The sequence below is a fragment of the Callorhinchus milii genome, unplaced genomic scaffold (assembly GCF_018977255.1).
Source record: "Callorhinchus milii isolate IMCB2004 unplaced genomic scaffold, IMCB_Cmil_1.0 Scaffold11, whole genome shotgun sequence".
Classification (NCBI taxonomy): Eukaryota; Metazoa; Chordata; class Chondrichthyes; order Chimaeriformes; family Callorhinchidae; genus Callorhinchus; species Callorhinchus milii.
The window spans coordinates 16,636,354-16,655,963 of NW_024704752.1; the positions used below are offsets into that span (position 1 = coordinate 16,636,354).

Genomic DNA, 19,610 nt, shown 5'->3' on the forward strand with positions numbered 1-19,610 from the left:
CAGCTGAATATTGAGCGTATTATCATAACTTTAGCATGCACTTTAGCATGACCTCTGTTAAATTACCATCATTAAAATGAAACTAAAGTTTAAATATTTAACTATTCCTCCATGGAACCAAATTACAGAACAATTAGTTTGCAGCGGAGGCATGATCCGCTGAATGGAAACTGTTCTCAGGTCATATAAAAGTTTAACTATTATGCAGAAACAATTAACAACAGGTTTCCGTCTTGCTGCCATGCATCAATAAACAATGTGAGTACAATATACGATACGGATAAAGAGGTTACCTTGCTGGAATCTGAGCTCTTGATGTAGGGTTCAGCACAGCCAGGAATATTCCCCATTAGTACCTTCTCTATTTTCGCCACCAGCACAATATCCGGATGTGTGTTTGATACAGAGAAAATGGCCTGTTTGTCAGATTAGTATCAGACATTAATGTAATGCATTTCAGCAGAGGCATTTCTAAGCAAAATCCTTATAAATTCTACATTTTTGTCAATAAAAAAGACAAATTCAATCTATCAAACCAGGATACATTCTTTAGATCAAAAGAGGAGCCAACTGAGAGGGCATCATATTTTCTAAAGCATTAATATGAAGATTGTTAATGGACTTGAGTCTCCACCACATCTCATCACGTGGAGCCATTATAAATGCTTCCATTTATAATCATGCTCAAGTCATGTTCCTGTCTTGCCAGCACCCTGTCAACTCTAGGCACTGACTTGGGAAAAGCAACCAAATCCCCCCAAAAACTTCAAAATCAAGCTACTTTGAGATATTTTAGAAATATTTTCTAATTCGTAGATTCGAAAGAAATAGTTTTTATTTAAAAACAACTATTTGACAAAGGAAATCCATCAAAAGGATGAGTGGTTAATTTGTGAAGTTAATCAATAAATCTACAATGTTAACAAGTACAAGAAAAGGAAAACAAACTCTAAAATGATTGGAAATATATCCTCAAAGTAAATTTCACTGATGTTGCACAAAAGGAACACGCTGTCGATCTGAATGCTGAAAAAGTCAGCTGGTTGAAGTTTGAAAGTAATAAGTTATCCAAACTCTGAGTTTATATCTTTTCACAGACCTACTGTCTCATGTGGCCCTGTTTTAGCCATGAAAGCAAGTACTTTCTGACTGTGTCTATCCACATCAGATAACAAGGGGTTCATCATTGAGAGTTGTGATCTTTTTCTTGTATCCTAATTCTGTGCTGAGCTCCACAGCCAGTCAATGCCAAGATTTAAACCCGTGTCCCTGAATGGAATCCGAATGATCCGACACTAATTATTCAGATCACCTTAGTTTCCAAGGGATTTAACACATGAATTTAGTCCAACTGCAGATATCAATACTTTCCTAAAAGCAAAATAGTTGGTGTCTTCTTCCAAGGCACGTTAAACCATGTAGTTATGACAGAGAGATATAAGAATAGTTCAGCCCCCTGTCTGACCCCACAGCAAGTCCAAGCGACTAGACTCTTGAAACAACAATGCCACATTTTTGTCGGTTTCCATGAGCAACTAAAATTTGCGAAACATCTTAACAGATGCAGCATGCAAAGGGGATAGTGTGATCTGCCAAGGTTTGTTGAATTATTTCACACATGTTACGAAGATCAATCAGTTCCATTCTGTCCCATCTGACATGCCAATAAATTGGAACAAATCACTCGGTTGCGTTTGGATTTCTGTAAGAGTTTTTTTTTCTCCCAGAATTTATGACAAAGCTTCATATCACGGCCAAACGAACATCGCCGGTGTACAAAAAAAAGTTCCACCACCGCTAGAACTTCCAACTCTTGAGTGAAAATCAAACTCCTTCATCGTAAGCCACAAAACTCTGCAGAGAAATTAGCTGCCTATTTACATGCATGTCGTAAACATTACGACAGAGAAATCCACCTTGATTGGCTTGATTAGTTTGCAGAGAGGTAGACAGCCGTTGCTTAAGGTCCACACCTCCAACTGGTGGAACCATTGCTCAACGGGAAGGGACATGTGCTTGTGAGTACTCCGCGATTGTCAGATTTCAAATGGCCAACGTCTGACTCTCCTTCTTAGAGGGGGAGGTAAGCGGGGTCTGCATGCAGTTGACCTAGCTCGAAGATAATCTTATGCATGACTTAAAACAAAGCAGTCCTCCTGACATATAATGAGCTTTATAAATCAATGCCTGTTGTTGTGCTAATTTAATATATAAATACATAAAGAACAAATATGGTGTTGAGAATAAATGGGTGTCGCAACTTTCCACAAAGAATCACTTGTGGACTGGTAACCAGAGTATTGGGCTCTTAGATGTTTCCACTTGCACTGCTGATCCTTTTCCATGCAGTTCTTCAAAATTGGTCTCTCTCTCGCTCTCTCTCTCTCTCGACAGAGTATCTGTCAGATCACTCCACTAGTGTACCATGATATTTGCAATATCTATAGTCTCTATTTTTCAGCCACATAGACCTGAGAGCATGAAACTGTACTTTGAAAGATGTTTTGTGTCGTGGATTGATTTTAGAAATGGCAAAAATTCTTTTCACGTTTGACTTTCATAGAACATGACAGAAATAGACCTTTATCGCCTGTGTCTGGGCTAAATTTGAGCAAGTCCCAGGGATGAAAGAATACTACTTCAGAATGAAGTTTAAATGAGTTATGGAGGTCCACTGTTATGATCCACATAGTGTGCTTCCAGTCATTGATTATATAGCTAGATATCAAATGTATCAGAATTTATTACATTTACGCTCTCAGTTTTTCAATTTAGTTTACAGCAAATTGGAAATAAGACAATTGAACTGTCTTCAATTTAGAAGACAGTGATTATTTTCACTGTGCAAACTGTTTATCACAAGTCCACAAGGGAATGGCAAAACAATTTCTCTGATCAGTGGTTCATTTTATTGATGCTTTAGCTCCTCTCAGTCTGGAATTGGAGCTGAAGCTCGGAACACATCAGGTATATACGTTCGCAATAAGAGATATATAATCCTTGCATTTGTTCGTAACCTCGCGATCGCATTGCACTTAAGCCACAAGAGGTTTTGTCAAGGCTACTCAAACAGAGCAGCCTTTAATCCNTTTTTTAAACAACAAAACATCCACAAAACAAGATTCTCAGTTGCAAATTCATTGCATTGTTTTTTTTACATAAGTGGAGAGTTGTATGATTGGTGCAAATGAGTTTTTTACCAATCAGCAGTGACATAAAGGCCCAATTGTGATTTGAACATCAACGTAACATACTTAGAAGCAACTGCTCTGTTTTTCTTTCCATCCAAAAAAAACAATTTGCTCCCATTTCACTGGCATCCAATAAAAAGAGAAACGGGCATGTTTTAATTACCTGTTTCGGGTACTCTAACCATCCTTCGTGGAAACCTTGTATCTGAGGCTCCACGTTTTTTTGCTCCACAACTGTTTTGACAGGAGAATGTTGTCCTCCGTTTTCTGTCACTGACGCTGAGCTTGGAATCATCTGTCGAACGTTGTCATGATTTAAATCCACGTGAAAGTCTGCTGATATCTTTCGGTTCTCCCGAATGTCAAACAGGGCGAGGCTGATAAAGAATGGCTCAATCTACAACAAAAGAATTGTGCTTCCAGATTTAGATTGTGACAAAATAGGCACGTTATTTAAATATTTAACAATTCAGCATTATAGCTTGGATTTCTGGTACTTAAGACAACAAGTACATTTCATTACTTGTTTTAAACAAATCTTAAATGATGTACATTTAATTGGTATCGATTATAGTGTATTATATTTGTGTTGCATATTTCAATTCAGATTTTTTTTATTCTCCCGCTTTTCTCCCCTTTCTGTAGAGGTCACTGCTATTTGCTGGGTACAATTTTACGAGCATCGGCAGCCAATCTGTACCCAAGTGCCCATTATTCACGTGTGAGACAGATAGTCCTCGCAGGGCCATCAATTATGGAGGCCATCACATCTGGGCATAGATGAAAAAAACTCAAGCAAGTGTTCATCAGAATGGGATTAGGTCAGTTACACCCATTGATAATTTGGCATCAAACATAACGCCTTCTCTGTGGATTGGCACCACAATAGGTAGTCTCGGAGTGGGACGGCTTCTCGGCGAGCTTAATTCAATAGTAAGACAGCAATTGCTTACATTGGTTATCTGACCGCTCTCATGATCAGTGACACAGGCCTGAAGGTTCAACGTGAGAGACTTGCACATGACCCTGATCCGCTTGCCCAGCCTCTCCTCGTAAGGCTTCACTGATAAGTCGTTTAAGGAATAGTCGGACTTCTGTGTCTTGAGGGCCTGAAAAGGTACAAGGTGTTCACAGGTTCTACAGATTTTACATCGCCTTATCACAAGGGGCAAAAAACGATTTGCATAATTTTAAAAACAGATCTTGACGTCTTTCTTTGATTAAAGTCTGTTTGCATCGCAAAATTAGTACAAAAATAGCAAGAATGGAAGTTCAACAGACATTAGTCTCATGTTGGGTAAGGCTGTCATGCAAGCATATTAAACATCCGGCCTCAGTTTCCTGTTGGCAATTGGTGCAAGAGATTGAGAGGAAGTGGATGAGACCTTTTTTTAAAAGCCATAAATACAAAGAACGTACGAGAATAAGAAAACATGGCAAGCCATTACGTATAGCAGAAATGATTGTATCATGTGGCACGAAGCAATGACAGATGATGGTATTGTTGTATTTTGGATCATTAACACGCCCGGGGCCAGTTAAAAGCAGCCCTGACAGTGACCTGGGAGCAGGTCTTTCCTCTCGGGATTGTGGAAGAGGATGGGTTAAAGCTGGTGCACACCTGAAAATATGCAGTAGTAATAATACAATACAAAATGACATTTGTAAAGCCCCTTTCATGTCGGGAGGACGTCCCGAGGCGCTGAACAGTCAGGGATTAGGGCCCAAGCAGGGATGGTGGGGGTGGGGGGAGCGGGGGGGTAAAGGTTTGGGATCAGGGAGGGTCGAGGGTGGTGAGGGTGGGGGTAGTAGGGTGATCGAAGGCACTGTCGAAGAGGAGGATCTTGAAGCTAGCCTTGAAGCAGGGAAGGGAAGGAGCGAGGCAAAGGGAATTTGGGATGGAGTTCCAGAGGGTGGGGGCAGAGGGACTGAAGCCCCGACCAATAATCCTTGCCTTTGATATAGTGCCTTATAGCATTGTTGAGACGTCTCAAAGTGCTGACAGAATACATTGCATAGTGGATTGACTATATTGAAAACATTATATAGTGTATTTTGTAGTTCCTTACAGGAATATCAGGGTCAAGTGAAAAGAGATTCAATCTGTCTTCGTTCCTGGACAACCTTATCGTCTCTTCTGTTTCTTCAATATACTGTATAGAAAAGAACATGTTTTTTTTAATCTAGTTTTCATGCAAAATAAGGATTTTTTTTAGTTAATATATTTATTTATTATTTCTCTCTTTTTCCTTCCAAGGTGTTAACCTGGACTCACTTCCTCATTCTTTCCTGCCTTCTCACTGGGATCTATTTGTCACTCATTGCTATAAAGAACTTAATATACTATTGGGCCCAACCCTTCACTTGGGCTTTCAATAAAAGGGTATCAACATCAATATGGTTCAAAAAGACCATTAGGGTCCCAGAAAAGTTTCCCTACATAACAGTTGTACAGATTTATAACAGTGTGGCTCAGAAAGCAGTATAATACAGTACGCTTAACTTCATAGAAGTCGTATAGGTTGGGACCGTACATTTAATATGCAGATCAGAATTAAAAGAGCTGAGGAACTGCAGACAGGTTTACCTTTGCCAGCTCTGAATTGATGGCATCCTCAGCTGAGTCCATTACATCACTATCAATATCTGCTGCTTCTCGCTCTGTAGAATATTGAAATAAGAATCAAAACGTTTGAAATTTAACAATGCTACTGAACTAATCACTTTTTATTAAAACTTTTAACTTATCCTTGCCAAGCCGGATTGAAATGAAATAACAATTTGGAGGCGAGATCACCTCTTCAAATGGATCTTATACGAAAACAAGAACATAAGAAATAGGGGCAGGAGTAGGCCATTCGGCCCCTCGAGCCTGCCCCGCCATTTAATAAGATCATGGCTGATCTTCTAACCTAGTTCCATTTACCCGCCCTATCCCCATATCCCTTAATCCCTTTAGTTTTTAAAAATCTTAGCAGGTGTCTGTGACAAAAATCACCAAACTTGATTTACACTGTGTTTCTCCTGGTAGTTCAGCAGCATAAGATTAGATTTCAACAACAACTTGGATTTACACAGCGCACCTCATGCAGGATAGCATCCCAGCGCGTTTGACAGTGGCGGAGTATGATACCCCAGCCGGGCAGAGGGTGGAGGTGACTGTAGGCACGTTTCAAGAGGAAGGTCTGCAGCTGCAACCCGAAGATGGGGAGGGTGGGGGGCGGGAGGGGCTGGGGGGAACAAGGCGGAGGGATAGAGGAAGAGTGTTCCAGATTTTTATGGCTGAAAGCACGACCACCCATAGCAGAACTCATAATAATAACATTCATGAAAACCAAAATATGCTTAAATCATGACAACTTACCTAACGCCTCACCGTGTTTGACGTCAGTGAGGTCCACACTTTTTCTTTCCTGATTCGATCCTTCTGGATTAATCTGAAGGATTCTGTTTAAGGTGGAAATCCAATCATCCATATCCTGCTCACTGTCTGCTGCCAGCACAAAGTACGTCATGCTGTTCATCTTTAACTCAAAGGCATGCCGCCGAAGCTTACTGTTCTGGAAGGGTTAAGATATGTGGCAGAGAGGTAGTGTTTTTTCCAAGAGATAAAATAGCAAAACAATCTTCGCATTTTTTAAATAAATGACCATAAAGGCATATATGTAGAACCCACTATAATATTATTAATCGTCTTTGCATTGGAAGAACTGGATTTAATTGTTGCAGAAGGTATTTGAGTTTAATCCTTTTATAGTGTTGAGCATAATCCTTACTAAGTAACATTCTGAGCCAGAGATTCAAATGCATAATTGACTGGGATTTAATCAATATTGATGAGTCATATTTATTTTCATCTTTGTCCCTGAAATCAAACTTTGAAAGGTAGGTCATATCTCCAGTAATAACTACCATTTGTTAGGAGTATTATTCCTATCTACCTCAGCCACAAATGGCAGTTTTGCACCCAAAAACAATATCAGTTTCCATACGTCTCAAATGAATTTCCACAAAGTTCCACCATGAAGTAATTTGTACTGGAAACTGGATCAAGCTTCCCTGACTTCATTTCTCTTGGTAGCTCCACAGCTATCAGATATATTCCATTTACACTGGGACATTGCATCCAATTCAGATCAAGCTTATCCAAACTCTTTCTCCATCTTAACCCTCATTTTCTTTCCAGGACTCTGTTCATATGCCAGAAGGTATCAAATTATAAGTGTGACGTAGACTATTGGGTATTAATTTTAGACAGTGATGGGGGTAGATTTGAATTACACCATTCTCACCGGCTTGATTTTAATCACAGTGCTTCACAGACATCTTTAAGCCTCTGTCAGAAAGCAGGAGATTTATTCTGCAATAGACTGTTTTTTAATGACAGTGTTCATTTTGCTGTGAACTAGCTAGTTGTTCAAAACTGTGAATTGTTCGGTTGTAGTTCAGACAAGGCTACTGAGAGAGACAATGCAATGCCATCTGTCTCGAGTTGGATTGCAGGATCTGCAGACGAAAAGCATTGTTCCAGCCCAGTGCACCACCTCGTCCCTTTGCTATCACTTATCTTGGCAACAGCTGATTTGACTAGACCACAGCTTTACACTGGTCCCAACAAACAAGATTCCCGTTCTCTCAGTTAACCCTTGAGGACCTCCCAAATTACAGAAAAAAATGCATCCGAGGACAATGTACAGAGTAGTTCCTTATGTTTCTTTAGGCTTGCTTTAGATATTCAAAGTAAGAAAATAATTACTGAAGCTGTGATAACGAGTTTAAACAGTGACAGATTACATTTGACACTGTGGAGAATCCAATGATATGATACTTAGGGGATATAATCCCCATTCAGTAATAATATACTACAAACTAACCTTTTATTTTAGAATTGTATTTTCTTTTAATAGTTTGTCAACTTACCTGCAGAACTCCAGTGCAAGAGTCCAAGAAGATACAACCCTTTGGTTCCTTTGAGATTTTTTCATCTTTGTAAAAATTCATAATGTAAGAGTTATCTGATAACTGCGTTAACTGGAAATACCGCCTTTTAAAAGACTGTGGAATGAAAGCGAGTGTCAGTAAGTGTTGTGGGGACACAACCAATTATACATCTGAGAATAACACATAAAGGGCACAATCCTGGAGCGTTAATCATCTTTGCCAGAACGTTTATAAAAAAAATTATTTAAGTGTTCTGATTATCTTACATCCGAATACCTTTATACACACTGTATTGGTGCTTTTGCACTATCTTTAGGTTACAATCTATGATTTATTTTCGATTCCGCTGCTTACTACAGCAGAATTGTGGTTCTTTATTTTAATTGGCACATTTCGCACAATGCCATTGAACTGGATACTTTTGTAGTTTTTTTTTAAATAATTTTTTTTTGTGTGTCCAATTATTTTCTCACGTTCTCCCCAATTGGCATATTGGGGCAAACACGAGGAAATAATCTGCTCCCAATCCCTGGGCTCCTCTTGGCTGTAGTGTAGATCCAAGGGCATTGGGTTGTCCTCTAGCTCCCCACACAAGTGACTATTGTTCATATGTGAGCCTTGGCAGTAAGTATTGGCAGGCCTGTCACTGTAGAGGGCGTCACAGCCAAATAATAATAATAATAATCCTTGCATCTGATATAGCGCTTTTCACGATGGGAGGACGTCCCAAAGCGCTTCACAGAACACACTGTAAAGTGAATTGACTGTATATTTGTGGGCGAACGCGGCAGCCAATTGTGCACAGCAATGTCCCACAAACAGTCGTAGATTGAAAATGACCAATTTATTATTGTTTCTGGTTTTGGAGGGATTATTATTAGGCTGTGTGTGGAGTAAGGAAACTTGCCCAAGGTTTCGCCCTGCCTGGAATTGAACTCGGGTCTCTCGCTTGCAAAGCGAGTGCTCTAACCACTGAGCTACAGGACTCCACCTGAAATCTCCTTCTCCTCACCATCAGTAGACGATGCTCAATATGAACTAGAAACAGGTAACCTGGTTGATTCGAACCTCCCTTGCTTGGGGAAGCCAAGTGCCAATTCAGTCTCCCCATGCTGCCCTGGCTCAGACCAGCAAACTCTGCATGGACTTCAATTTAACCCATCCAGCACGTCATCTGTAAGCTGGAACAATGTCCACTTTACCATCAGTTCTTTAGATAAACAAAAACTCCTTGAGCTCACAATAATTGAACTGCATTATCTCAAGGCTTTCAACCACTGTATTTCATTCAATACCCGAAACCCATTTTCTTACAAAGGTTAAATTAAGTTGAAATACTGTTGCTTCCGTGAATTCAAAAGGAAAAAAGAATCATAAAGATTCATTAAAATATTACTGAAACATACCAAACCTTGAATCTATTATTTTGTTCACCAAGCCTATGTTAATCAATGAGAAGCTTTGTTCATGCTTTTTACTGCTTTCGGCTCATGATATTTATAAGAGTTTTACATTGTAACATTTGAAACAAGTTATCCAATGTTAATAACGCATGGACTTACACGGACAGTGATGCTGTTATTCACAGTGCTATTAAAATTCCCTTTATGAAGCCAGCCAGATTTATAAACTCCTATTCCTCCTCCACCTCCGCCCCCTCCTTTTGAAGATGATAGAGATGTTGTATCCTATAAATTATAAAAGCAGAAATATGTTAGCATTTTGCTTCATTTTTCATTAATTCATATTTAAAACCATTCCTTCCTCCTACCGATTTTTCACATTAGCCATCACTGATTGCTGAAAGAAAAGCCATCTTTTTGTATGGTTTTTTGTTAAAATGGATTGAAAAGAAATTCACAATCCATATAAAAAGGAGTTTGCTATTTTTAACCTATGGACGTAATATGAAACCCATAGGTTTTAGCACCACATTGTGCAATGACTTGTACATGGAAACACACATAATAGAAACACTATAGGGACAAGTCCTTAATATGAACAGTGGGGGGGGGGGTGTGTGTGGAGAAGAAACAACTAATAATCGCATGCAACCGATTACACAAACAAGATTTTAGATCAGATCTCAGAGCACGGATTTACCTCATCTTTTTCGTCATCGTGATGATCAATCTCGAATGTGTGCGAAGGCAGTTTTTCCGGTCGAAACTCTTTTCTACAAAAATAAACAATTTTTTTTTCTGATTAATGCCCCACATCTGTTTACAAGCATCAGCAAACCTGATGTTACTTTTCTCAAATGACAGTCTCCTGTTCCTGGCCTTGAGTCTTTTCACATATATCCCTTTCTCATTACAAATAAATAGTATCCAGATAATAAATATTCAGATAAGCGTAATATTTCTGTACAATAATTTGATTTGTAGGATTGAACCATTTTGTCTGTGATGAGAGGAAACTCAATTCCCCCTGGTCTAACAGTAGTTTATGTTGCTCACTTTCATTCCCCTGCCACTAAGTCAGTGCCAGTTCACAGCAGAAGTCTTTCCGCTGACTATGCCATGAGAAATAAATAATGGAAAATGAAAACCTTCATATCATGTACAGACACTTTATCCACTTAAGATTTACACGATGATAATCAAGTGGCATAGGATTGGCACACAATCAACTTTGCGCTAGTTTTAGCTGATACCACAGTCGTTCGTATTGCCATTCCCCAATTCGTACCTATATTTTGTGCAACAAATCAAAGTATTCCAAAGTGCAGAACTCAAGATCAGCCTCTTACTTTTTCAGATTCACAAGGTTCAATATGCCAACCCAGTTTGATTAGGACAGGTTAAGGTATTCATAGATGGAAGACCATATATATATATATATATAAAAAAATGGTCTTTCAAAGCTTACCGAGGCAACTGTTTAAAATCTCCTGAATACTGTTCGTATTTGTAGTCCACAACGTTCCAGTTAGAATTGTAATACTTGCAAGCCTGAAGAACAAGCAAATGACAGATAATACAGTGAGGAGTCAAAGTGAGATCACAGGACCACTACCAAATTTTATAACGCATTCAGTAAAGTTAAAGCTGTAGGAATAAATGTTTATTTTGCTTTGAACTTTCTTTGTAGCTTTCCTGTTTCTGTTTTTTTTCCCTACAATAAAATGCTCGTGGTTCCAATATTGACTCACAATAAATAATACAGTATTTTATTCACATCATTAAGTCTATGATGGGCGAAAGAAATGTATTCATGTTAGCAAAAGTTGTTTAGATATAATCATTCATTAAAAATCCATTGGACCCAAAGGCTCAGTTGCACAGTTGCTAATCGATGGTCACTATCTCCAGATTTGACATCATTAATGTGATTGTTCAAGAAAGATTTATGATAAGATTAATAATAGGGCAAAACAGCTCCATTGAAAAATAAAGTATTGAATCAGCAATGAATGTGTTATCATTCAATGAAAATAATTCAGCTGTCAACAAAATAAAAATCATTGACAGATTTTAGTATCAGTTTTGCAGACATTTGTCAACAACAACAACTTGCATTTATATAGCCCCCCTCACTCAGGGTAGCGTCTCAGAGGGCTTAAATCGCTCCATATTTCATAAGAAGCGTATTTATATTTATTTATATTTATATGATCATGTAGTAATGACAAAACACAAAGTGAAAAAGGAAACTGGTGGAGAGTACAAATGAATAGTACTAAGAAATATTTGTTTTCTAAAATGTAATTCGATCAGCATCATTATGTGGCTTGAATACAACTTTCCCTATTCCAGATACAAAGCCAATAAAAACACTCCACTACAGCTGCAAAAGCAGTACATTTAAATGGAACAGCTTTATGGCAGATTAATTCAGAAACATCCTAACATGACTAACCAGAATAAATGAGCACTTAACAATGGTCATTAAAGCTTCATTCATTTGCACCCTGTTCCTTAAAGTCAACACATTAAATAATGCATCATTACTACTGTTCTCTATGAATGGTCATGCCTTCGTTACACCATCAGGTTACTATTATTTTCATTAAGAATCTCTTTATTTCAGGAAGTTGCCAATTCCCAAATAATGTCATCAATCATTATCATGTTTGATGAATTCTACATACGTCTCAAGTGATATAGACATAAATCTATAATGTTCCACTGCGATTCTTACCGCCCAAACAACACCTGAAGATCACACACGTAATGTGTGTGTGTGTATCTCTTTGTGTAGGTATGTAGATACGGAAAGGCGAAAGAAAAATATAGATTCTCAACCATGACCTACTCTATTGTATCAGTAAACCCATAATTATTGTTCAAGTCATTGTAGTAATACGTCGTATCATTCTCTTATGGGAATTTGTACGTGGCTGAAAGACTTCACCCTCCCTTAAGTATATTCTCGTGCTCATCAAGATGAGATATCTGAGGGCAACAACAACAACTTAGCATCCCTCACGCAGGGTAGTGTCCCAGAGCGCTTGAAAGATAGCTCAAGAGGTTAAGAATAGCCCAAGCCAGATACAGCATTCACTACAAGTGTTAACACATGCTAACTTCAGCTTCAAAACAATACCGTCTACTCCCATCAGTATGACAGTTCCATTATTCGCACCATTCATCTTTCTGCCTTTGGAAACAAAATGTTTATTTAATGGACTGGCACCCAGCAGGAACTGCTTGAAATCATGCAAACTCACTTCACTAAGGAACCTGATGGCCAAGGGAAAGAGGTAATGTTTATTCCATGGATCTGGGCTGGATTCAACCCTGCATCCTAGAGCTGAAAGCACGATATATCATCGAGGATGGCCACATTTTTCTGTACCATAAATTTCTATGATTCTATGGTTCTATTTTTGAAGGTTGATTCATGGTGCTATTTTGTGGAATTTACTGTACTTTCGCACAGGCATTAACTGCTGACTAATAGAGAAATGTGAAATATATTGACTTCCCTCTCCAGATCACATGATTTCATAGTTGCAAGACCAACTTTTTCAATAACATTGAACCACCCAAAAATGTTCAAGGGACCATTTCTATGAAGGTGGGTGGGCGGGGTGGGGGTGGGGGGATGGTGATTATTGTATCTACAGAGGTACAGAGGTAAGGGGATATGGCAGATAAAAGGGACTGAAAGGATTGCTCTTAATGGAGCTGGCACAGACTCTGTGGCCGAATGGTCTTCTTCTGTGGTGTAATTGTCTACGGTTCTATCAATTCGTTATTTAATAAAATAAAGCAATTATTCAACCGCAATAAAAATCCACAAAAGCAATATTGAATACTAATAATGATGAGCAAACCATTCACCTCTGATTGTTTTCCTTAAGAGGCAAATTCAACCACCTAATCTTTGCCTTTTATGTTTATTTTCTATTAAACAAAAAATCTGCACTAGTAGAGGAAAAGTGGCATTTCCTCAACAGAATCTGGGTGTGTTAGATTTTTCACAGTAATAGAAATCACAGCCATGCTTCAGTCAACACATCATTTTAACAACTCATAATTTATCTCTCATAATTAGGAATGCGCAACAGTTGCATTAACCATTTTGAGTTCTAAATTCAACACAAGGTTTAATATCAACATAATTACAGTATTTCTGTTTCACACAAATAATGCATTCTAAAGTTCTCAATATCCTAAACTAGCAATTTATCTCTAATTCTTTTCCTCTCAAAGTCTGAGCCGAATTTGTAACTGAAAATATCTGCCCCATTGGACAGCCTTTATTCCCTCCTGCTTGGCTGAACTCCTGTTTGAATTTGCAGTGTATTCTTGGCTGTCACGTTTCACCCGCAAAATATAAAATCACCTTACAGTACTTCTGTGAAGCGCTTTGAGGCATCTTGAAGACGTAATAAGGCACTATATCAAATGCAAGGATTATTATTATTACAGTATATTTCAATTGAACGGCATTTAAATCAACACTGCACATTTAGTAACCCTTTTGGTGTAAAGGAAGAACAGTGATCATAGATTGCCTGGTTCCACGAAACCAGTGAGGGAACTAGTTCAATGACCTTGAGATCATTTTCTGCAACTTGGTTTCTGACTAAAATATGATCTGCAAAGTAACTGCAGAGTTGCCAAATTGGATTTTGTTACTAACCACAGTCCAAAAAACTTGGCTCACTGAATGCTCCTTTTTTCATTTTCTCTTGGCGTAGAGGGATTTATGAGTCCTATGTTGCTTTATTTTTATTTGCACCTTATTAGATTTTATCTCTCGTTCTGGTATTGCAAATACTGGATTTCTGAAATCAGATCTATGGCCCCCAGTTGAGAATTCAAAAACATATAAATATTTTCAAAACATTTCTTTTATGGTTTGAACGGTGTCAACGTTTTCAAATTTGAGCTCAAAAGCAAAAAAAAAAACTTGAACTAAAAAGTTTTTGGATGTAAATGCACAAAAAAGAGGGTGTAAACCAGAGAGCATTGGAACATGTTCACACATCATTGGGATCTAAATATACAGTAGAGGAGGCAAGACAATGAAACTTTTCAAAACACCAAAATTGGCATCCAGTGACATGTCTACCCCTCTGATTGATTGATTGATTGATTGATTGATTGATTGATTGATTGATGAGGGCTCTGCACAACCTATTGTATTGCAGATCTCCCTGGCTCAGGCCTCAGAGGTTTATCGCAGAGGTTTGACAGCTAGAATTATTGCTGTAGTTTTATCATTTGGTCAAAGATATTGGTGAAGGATTGGAATAGGAAAATAACAAAGTCACTTTAGTGGAAGCTATTGAAATGAAAGTTAATTACACGTTACATTCAGTGTGAAACCTTAAGAGGAACTGTTTGATGAATCATAGGGAAACACATGCATCCAATTTTGAATCTCAAATTAACTATAATTAACTGCTTCTCTTCCCACTGTGTGAACTGAGGAATATTGCTCAAGAGTCATGAATTATTTCAGGGAGCAAAAGAAAAGTGTACAGAATTCAGGCAATGCTGGTTGTTTTATTATATTTGAGAGCAATAACAGACTTGACTTGTATCTAATCATGATATTTTATGAGCGTACTGATGGAATACATACAGGATGCGTTATTGAGCTATAATTTGCAATGATATAGTAACTCGGAGTTCAGTTTGCCTGGTCCATAAACATTTCAGTTCAACTTACAGGACTCCATTATGGGAGCCTGCTGTTTATCAGTTTGGATCATAAAAACTATCTTACGATTGAATTAAGGCACCCCACAAACTCCACTTGGTTATCCTATCAAGAACATGGCCTAACTCACTCTGTAGGTTTCAGTAACCCTTACACGCATTTCATGCCATCTTCAGGAAATACCATTCAAACAAAAATCTTCAAAAGAAATTGACTGAAAGGGACAGAATAGAAGAATACTAATATGAATCGTAACCCTTTGGAACAATCTGCTTTTAAGTGCTCTGGGACTCTACCCTGCGTGAGGGGCACTATATAAATGCAAGTTGTCATGTTTTATTTTAAAGGGGCCCTTATCGGGAAATAATAGTCAACCTACTTCAGAGTTTAAATCTTGTTATTAACATACAAAATCAGTTGTGCAATCCCGCATCCATTTTTTGGGGGGCTAAGTGGACATATTCACTTCTGCATATGGTTCAAATGTACTTTCAACAAATCTGCAGTCTTTTAGACTACGTTCTTCTGTAACCTTTAGTGAAAAGCAATACACTGTACATTTCATACTTTACCTGTTTCGCGAGTAGATTCTCTGCTTCATTTTCCGCCCCTTCAGGTACCATGGAATATACAGTACGCCTTTCCCTTGATATTGTTGATGTCTAGGCATAAACAGAAAGCAAAATTGAATGATATGTTGGTTAAAGATTCTTGGTGAAATGTAAAGAAGTATAAATAGAAAGATATTCTGAGTAAGAAAATCTGCTATGTAACATGGCAAACTGGTTCAGTTTGACATTGTTTTGGCTCACATGACTTCAGTGCTACTGCTGTTGAACACTGAATACTGTACTTTCCTCGCACCAAAAAATGTTTCATCAACACAAAAAACTGCTGCCACGGTATGTCACATAGCCAGAACCACTTTAGCAAATATTCAAAACAACTAAACAATATTAAATACTGTTTCCTGGATCAGCCTGTATGCATCATTTTTAACTGCAAGTTTAGAAATGATTAGGGTAAGTTACCATTGACAATAAACAATTTACAGAAAGTGCAACTACTTCACATTACTATGCAATTTGGATCGAATAGCTCACACAGACTAAAGCGACATTAGTGTAATGATTGTAAAAGTTATCTTCTCTTTAAATGCCTCAGTCACAGCATCCTGCATTTTGGAGAATGTTAAACATATTAGGTCAAATTAAATGTTCCACTGTCTAAACTTATTTTATGCATAAGGTGCAATGATTTACATTTAATTTACATGGCCAATTTCTGTTTGTATCTTAAAAAATTCAGGACCCAAGAGATAAAGCACAAACTGTGCAGGAAGATACTACAAACTGACAATCCCAGAAATAACTTGTATTTACATAGCATCGTTAATACAGGGTAGCATCTTGGAGTGCTTATGATAGTAATGTAGCCTGATGCAGAACCAGAGAGAGCTGACTATTCGCACGGTCAAACAGGAAAGTATTCAGGCATGATCTGAAAATGGGGAAGGAGGGGGAAAGATGGAGAGATTGGGGGAGAGAATTCCAACGTTCCGGGACTTAGTGGCTAAAAGCATGGCTGCCGACGGTGGAACAAAGGGACAACAACAACAACATTACATTTGTATAGCGCCTTTCACGTCGGGAGGATGTCCCAAGGAGCTGGACAGTGACAGCATTTCAGACCCGAGCTGGGATTGGGGTGGAGAAGGGAGGGGAGGGGAAGGGGGTGGCCGATCGCATGGTCAAAGAGGAGGGTCTTGAGGTGGGACTTGAAGGAGGCTAAGGAGGGGATGAGGTGGACTGACTGGGGGGTGGAATTCCAGAGGTTGGGGCAGAGTGGCTGAAGGCTCTCCCGCCAATGGTGGGGCGGGTGGGTCGGGGGACGTGGAGCAAGCCAGAGCCGGCTGAGCGGAGGGAACGGGAGGGTTGGTAGGGGGTTAGGATGTCGCAGAAATAGGGTGGGGCGAGGCCATGGAGGGCTTTGTATGTGAGGACCAGGATCTTGAACTGGATTTTCTGAAGGATAGGGAGCCAGTGGAGTCGGGCGAGAATGGGGGAGATGGGGTCATGGAGTTTGGTGCGGGAGAGGACACGGGCTGCAGAGTTCTGAACTATCTGCAGGGACAAGCAGGAGACCGGAGCCAACTGAGCGGAGGCAACAGATAGTGGAGTGGGGAATAAGCAGGTATGGAGTTAAGAACGGAAGTGTATATGGTCGGCGGAAGCTTGAATTAATTGGATGAGGAAGATCCTTTGGCCCATGTTATCTAAATCTTCCTGAGGAGCTCCACCTTCTTTTTTATCTTCTGCTAGTTATATATCAGTTGAAATCGAGTGATTCAGTCACTAAACCTGTTTTGACACTGACTTTCAAAATGTAATACTAGACATCAAAATTGCTTTGTAAAATATTTTTTATCACCACACACATGTATTAATGTGTTTCACACTAGAGTATTAAACTAATCTATTGTACGTGAGATGGGCAGTGTATTGTAGAGGTAGTGAGAGAATCCATTGGATTTTCTGCAAACAGATTTCTTAATATCCTTTTTTCCCTCCTCAAAGTCGCTTATGGAATTTACCTTGTTTTGCTTTAGATGAATAGGAATTGCAGCCAAGGATATAAGATGGCTAGGAGTTTTGCAGCAAATAATTTACAACAGCCCTACTTCTTGGGGAATTCTACTGGCGTCTGCGTTCAATTTGTTTCCAGCATTAATGTTGGCTGATCTTTCGCTTGCAAAGTTATGGGCATCTTCAGAGACTGAGATCCAAAGTATACTCAAAGCAAATCTCTATTTATATTGCAGCTGCACATTCGCAATTGGCAGTTAATTCACACTACCGGTGCTGACATTCATGATATAACCAGTTCAAGTCAGCACCTCTGGATTTCTAATAACTTGGACACTCATCTGAGTTTGAGACAATAATAAATATCCTGTCATTTTCTGCCATAGAGAAAAACAGAGCAGATGTGTGGTCCTTGCAACAGATGTTTTTTGTCAAATTGTTCATCTCAGTGTAACATTGCCAATGTCGTCTGGATAAAGTGGCACTGAATACTGACATGTGACATATTATCCTTATCTGGCATTCCACTGTGCTCTGAAACTCGAGCCTACAGATGGAGAGTGAAGCTTGAAATGCACAATGACGTGAATATAAATCCAGCTTAAAAATGCAGGAATAACAGAAGCATAAATAACATCCGATGCAAGAACTGACATATGGCAACTGGACAAGACCTGTCTATGATTTAGTCCGGCTTAGGTTTGGATTTTCTCTGAAAATATTCAACCCAATTATTCAAGCATTTTCTTCAATCAGACCTCAGCTTGATCACCCTTTTAAATGCTGTGAATAATGAATTAATTCATGCTGCAGTTCGTAGGGCAAGGCATCAGGGGGATAATTCTTCGAATGCCAACCCTGGCGGTTGAGTGTGTTATTCCGTGCTGGTTGGTTACATTTACCATCTAGCAGCAACTCACACTGTGAAGTCTCTGTAATACCTAAAACTCAAATGCTTAAAGCACACACAGCTACCATAATCGTGCGCATTAACAATAACAATGATCTGTCATTTGATATTAATTACCACATCTATTCAAGTACCTAATAATATTGGTTGTAATATCACGCCACAAAAAATATTTGTAAAAAGTGGCAATGTGTTTTAAGTGCAATTCAAAAATGGTATTTCAACAAAATACAACACTTAAATGCCAACAGAATGTCTACAGCTTGTGACATGCTGAATCAACGTGGAATACAAAATGCAAACTGTTTTTTTTTACCCAATTCATGAGAATTCTATTTTGCTTTCAAAGCAGATTCCTGAAATGCTCGCATTTGCATGTGACAGAATTTAATGAAAATATGTGTTACAAGCATTAGATTGTGCTTTAGATTGCTCATCTGGGCCCTACTGACATGTTGGCAGGCACGGAAATGAAATACTCACAGAGAAATCATCATCTGGAAACAACAACATTTCTTTGAGAGGATCGTTTTGAATGTCTTCGTCATGTTCTTCAATGATTGCCTCGTAGTCCAGTGGTTCAATAACTTTAGGTTTCTCTTGCTGCGGAGAAAATAAAGAGTATCGATGAAGCTCCACTCAATTCATACCAAATGCTGGTATCCTTGATCCCCACCCCTTACATACACACTCGCACACACACATGCACACACACACGCACGCTCGCACACATGCTTGCACACACACACACACACACACGCACACACACGCTCGCACACATGCTTGCACACACACACGCACACACACACGCACAGCCAAAAACATAATTTTGAAAAGCTATTAGAGTATAATAATTTTCCCATG

The 19,610-nt window shown here is 38.8% G+C and overlaps 1 protein-coding gene across 3 annotated transcripts in view; it reads right to left on the minus strand.

Annotated features, from left to right (window-relative positions):
* Positions 1-19,610, minus strand: part of dock10 (dedicator of cytokinesis 10) — a 94,384-nt gene that overhangs the window by 37,660 nt on the left and 37,114 nt on the right. For all 3 annotated transcript variants that reach the window (XM_042339034.1, XM_042339037.1, XM_042339035.1), the window contains exons 2-13: positions 19,230-19,349; positions 15,824-15,913; positions 11,004-11,086; positions 10,236-10,308; positions 9,695-9,820; positions 8,112-8,246; positions 6,556-6,751; positions 5,779-5,852; positions 5,261-5,344; positions 4,145-4,300; positions 3,355-3,588; positions 294-416 (exon numbers count right to left, since the gene is read on the minus strand). In XM_042339034.1, the coding sequence (XP_042194968.1) occupies positions 294-416; positions 3,355-3,588; positions 4,145-4,300; positions 5,261-5,344; positions 5,779-5,852; positions 6,556-6,751; positions 8,112-8,246; positions 9,695-9,820; positions 10,236-10,308; positions 11,004-11,086; positions 15,824-15,913; positions 19,230-19,349 (1,494 nt within the window). The remainder of the gene's footprint in view (positions 1-293; positions 417-3,354; positions 3,589-4,144; positions 4,301-5,260; positions 5,345-5,778; positions 5,853-6,555; positions 6,752-8,111; positions 8,247-9,694; positions 9,821-10,235; positions 10,309-11,003; positions 11,087-15,823; positions 15,914-19,229; positions 19,350-19,610) is intronic.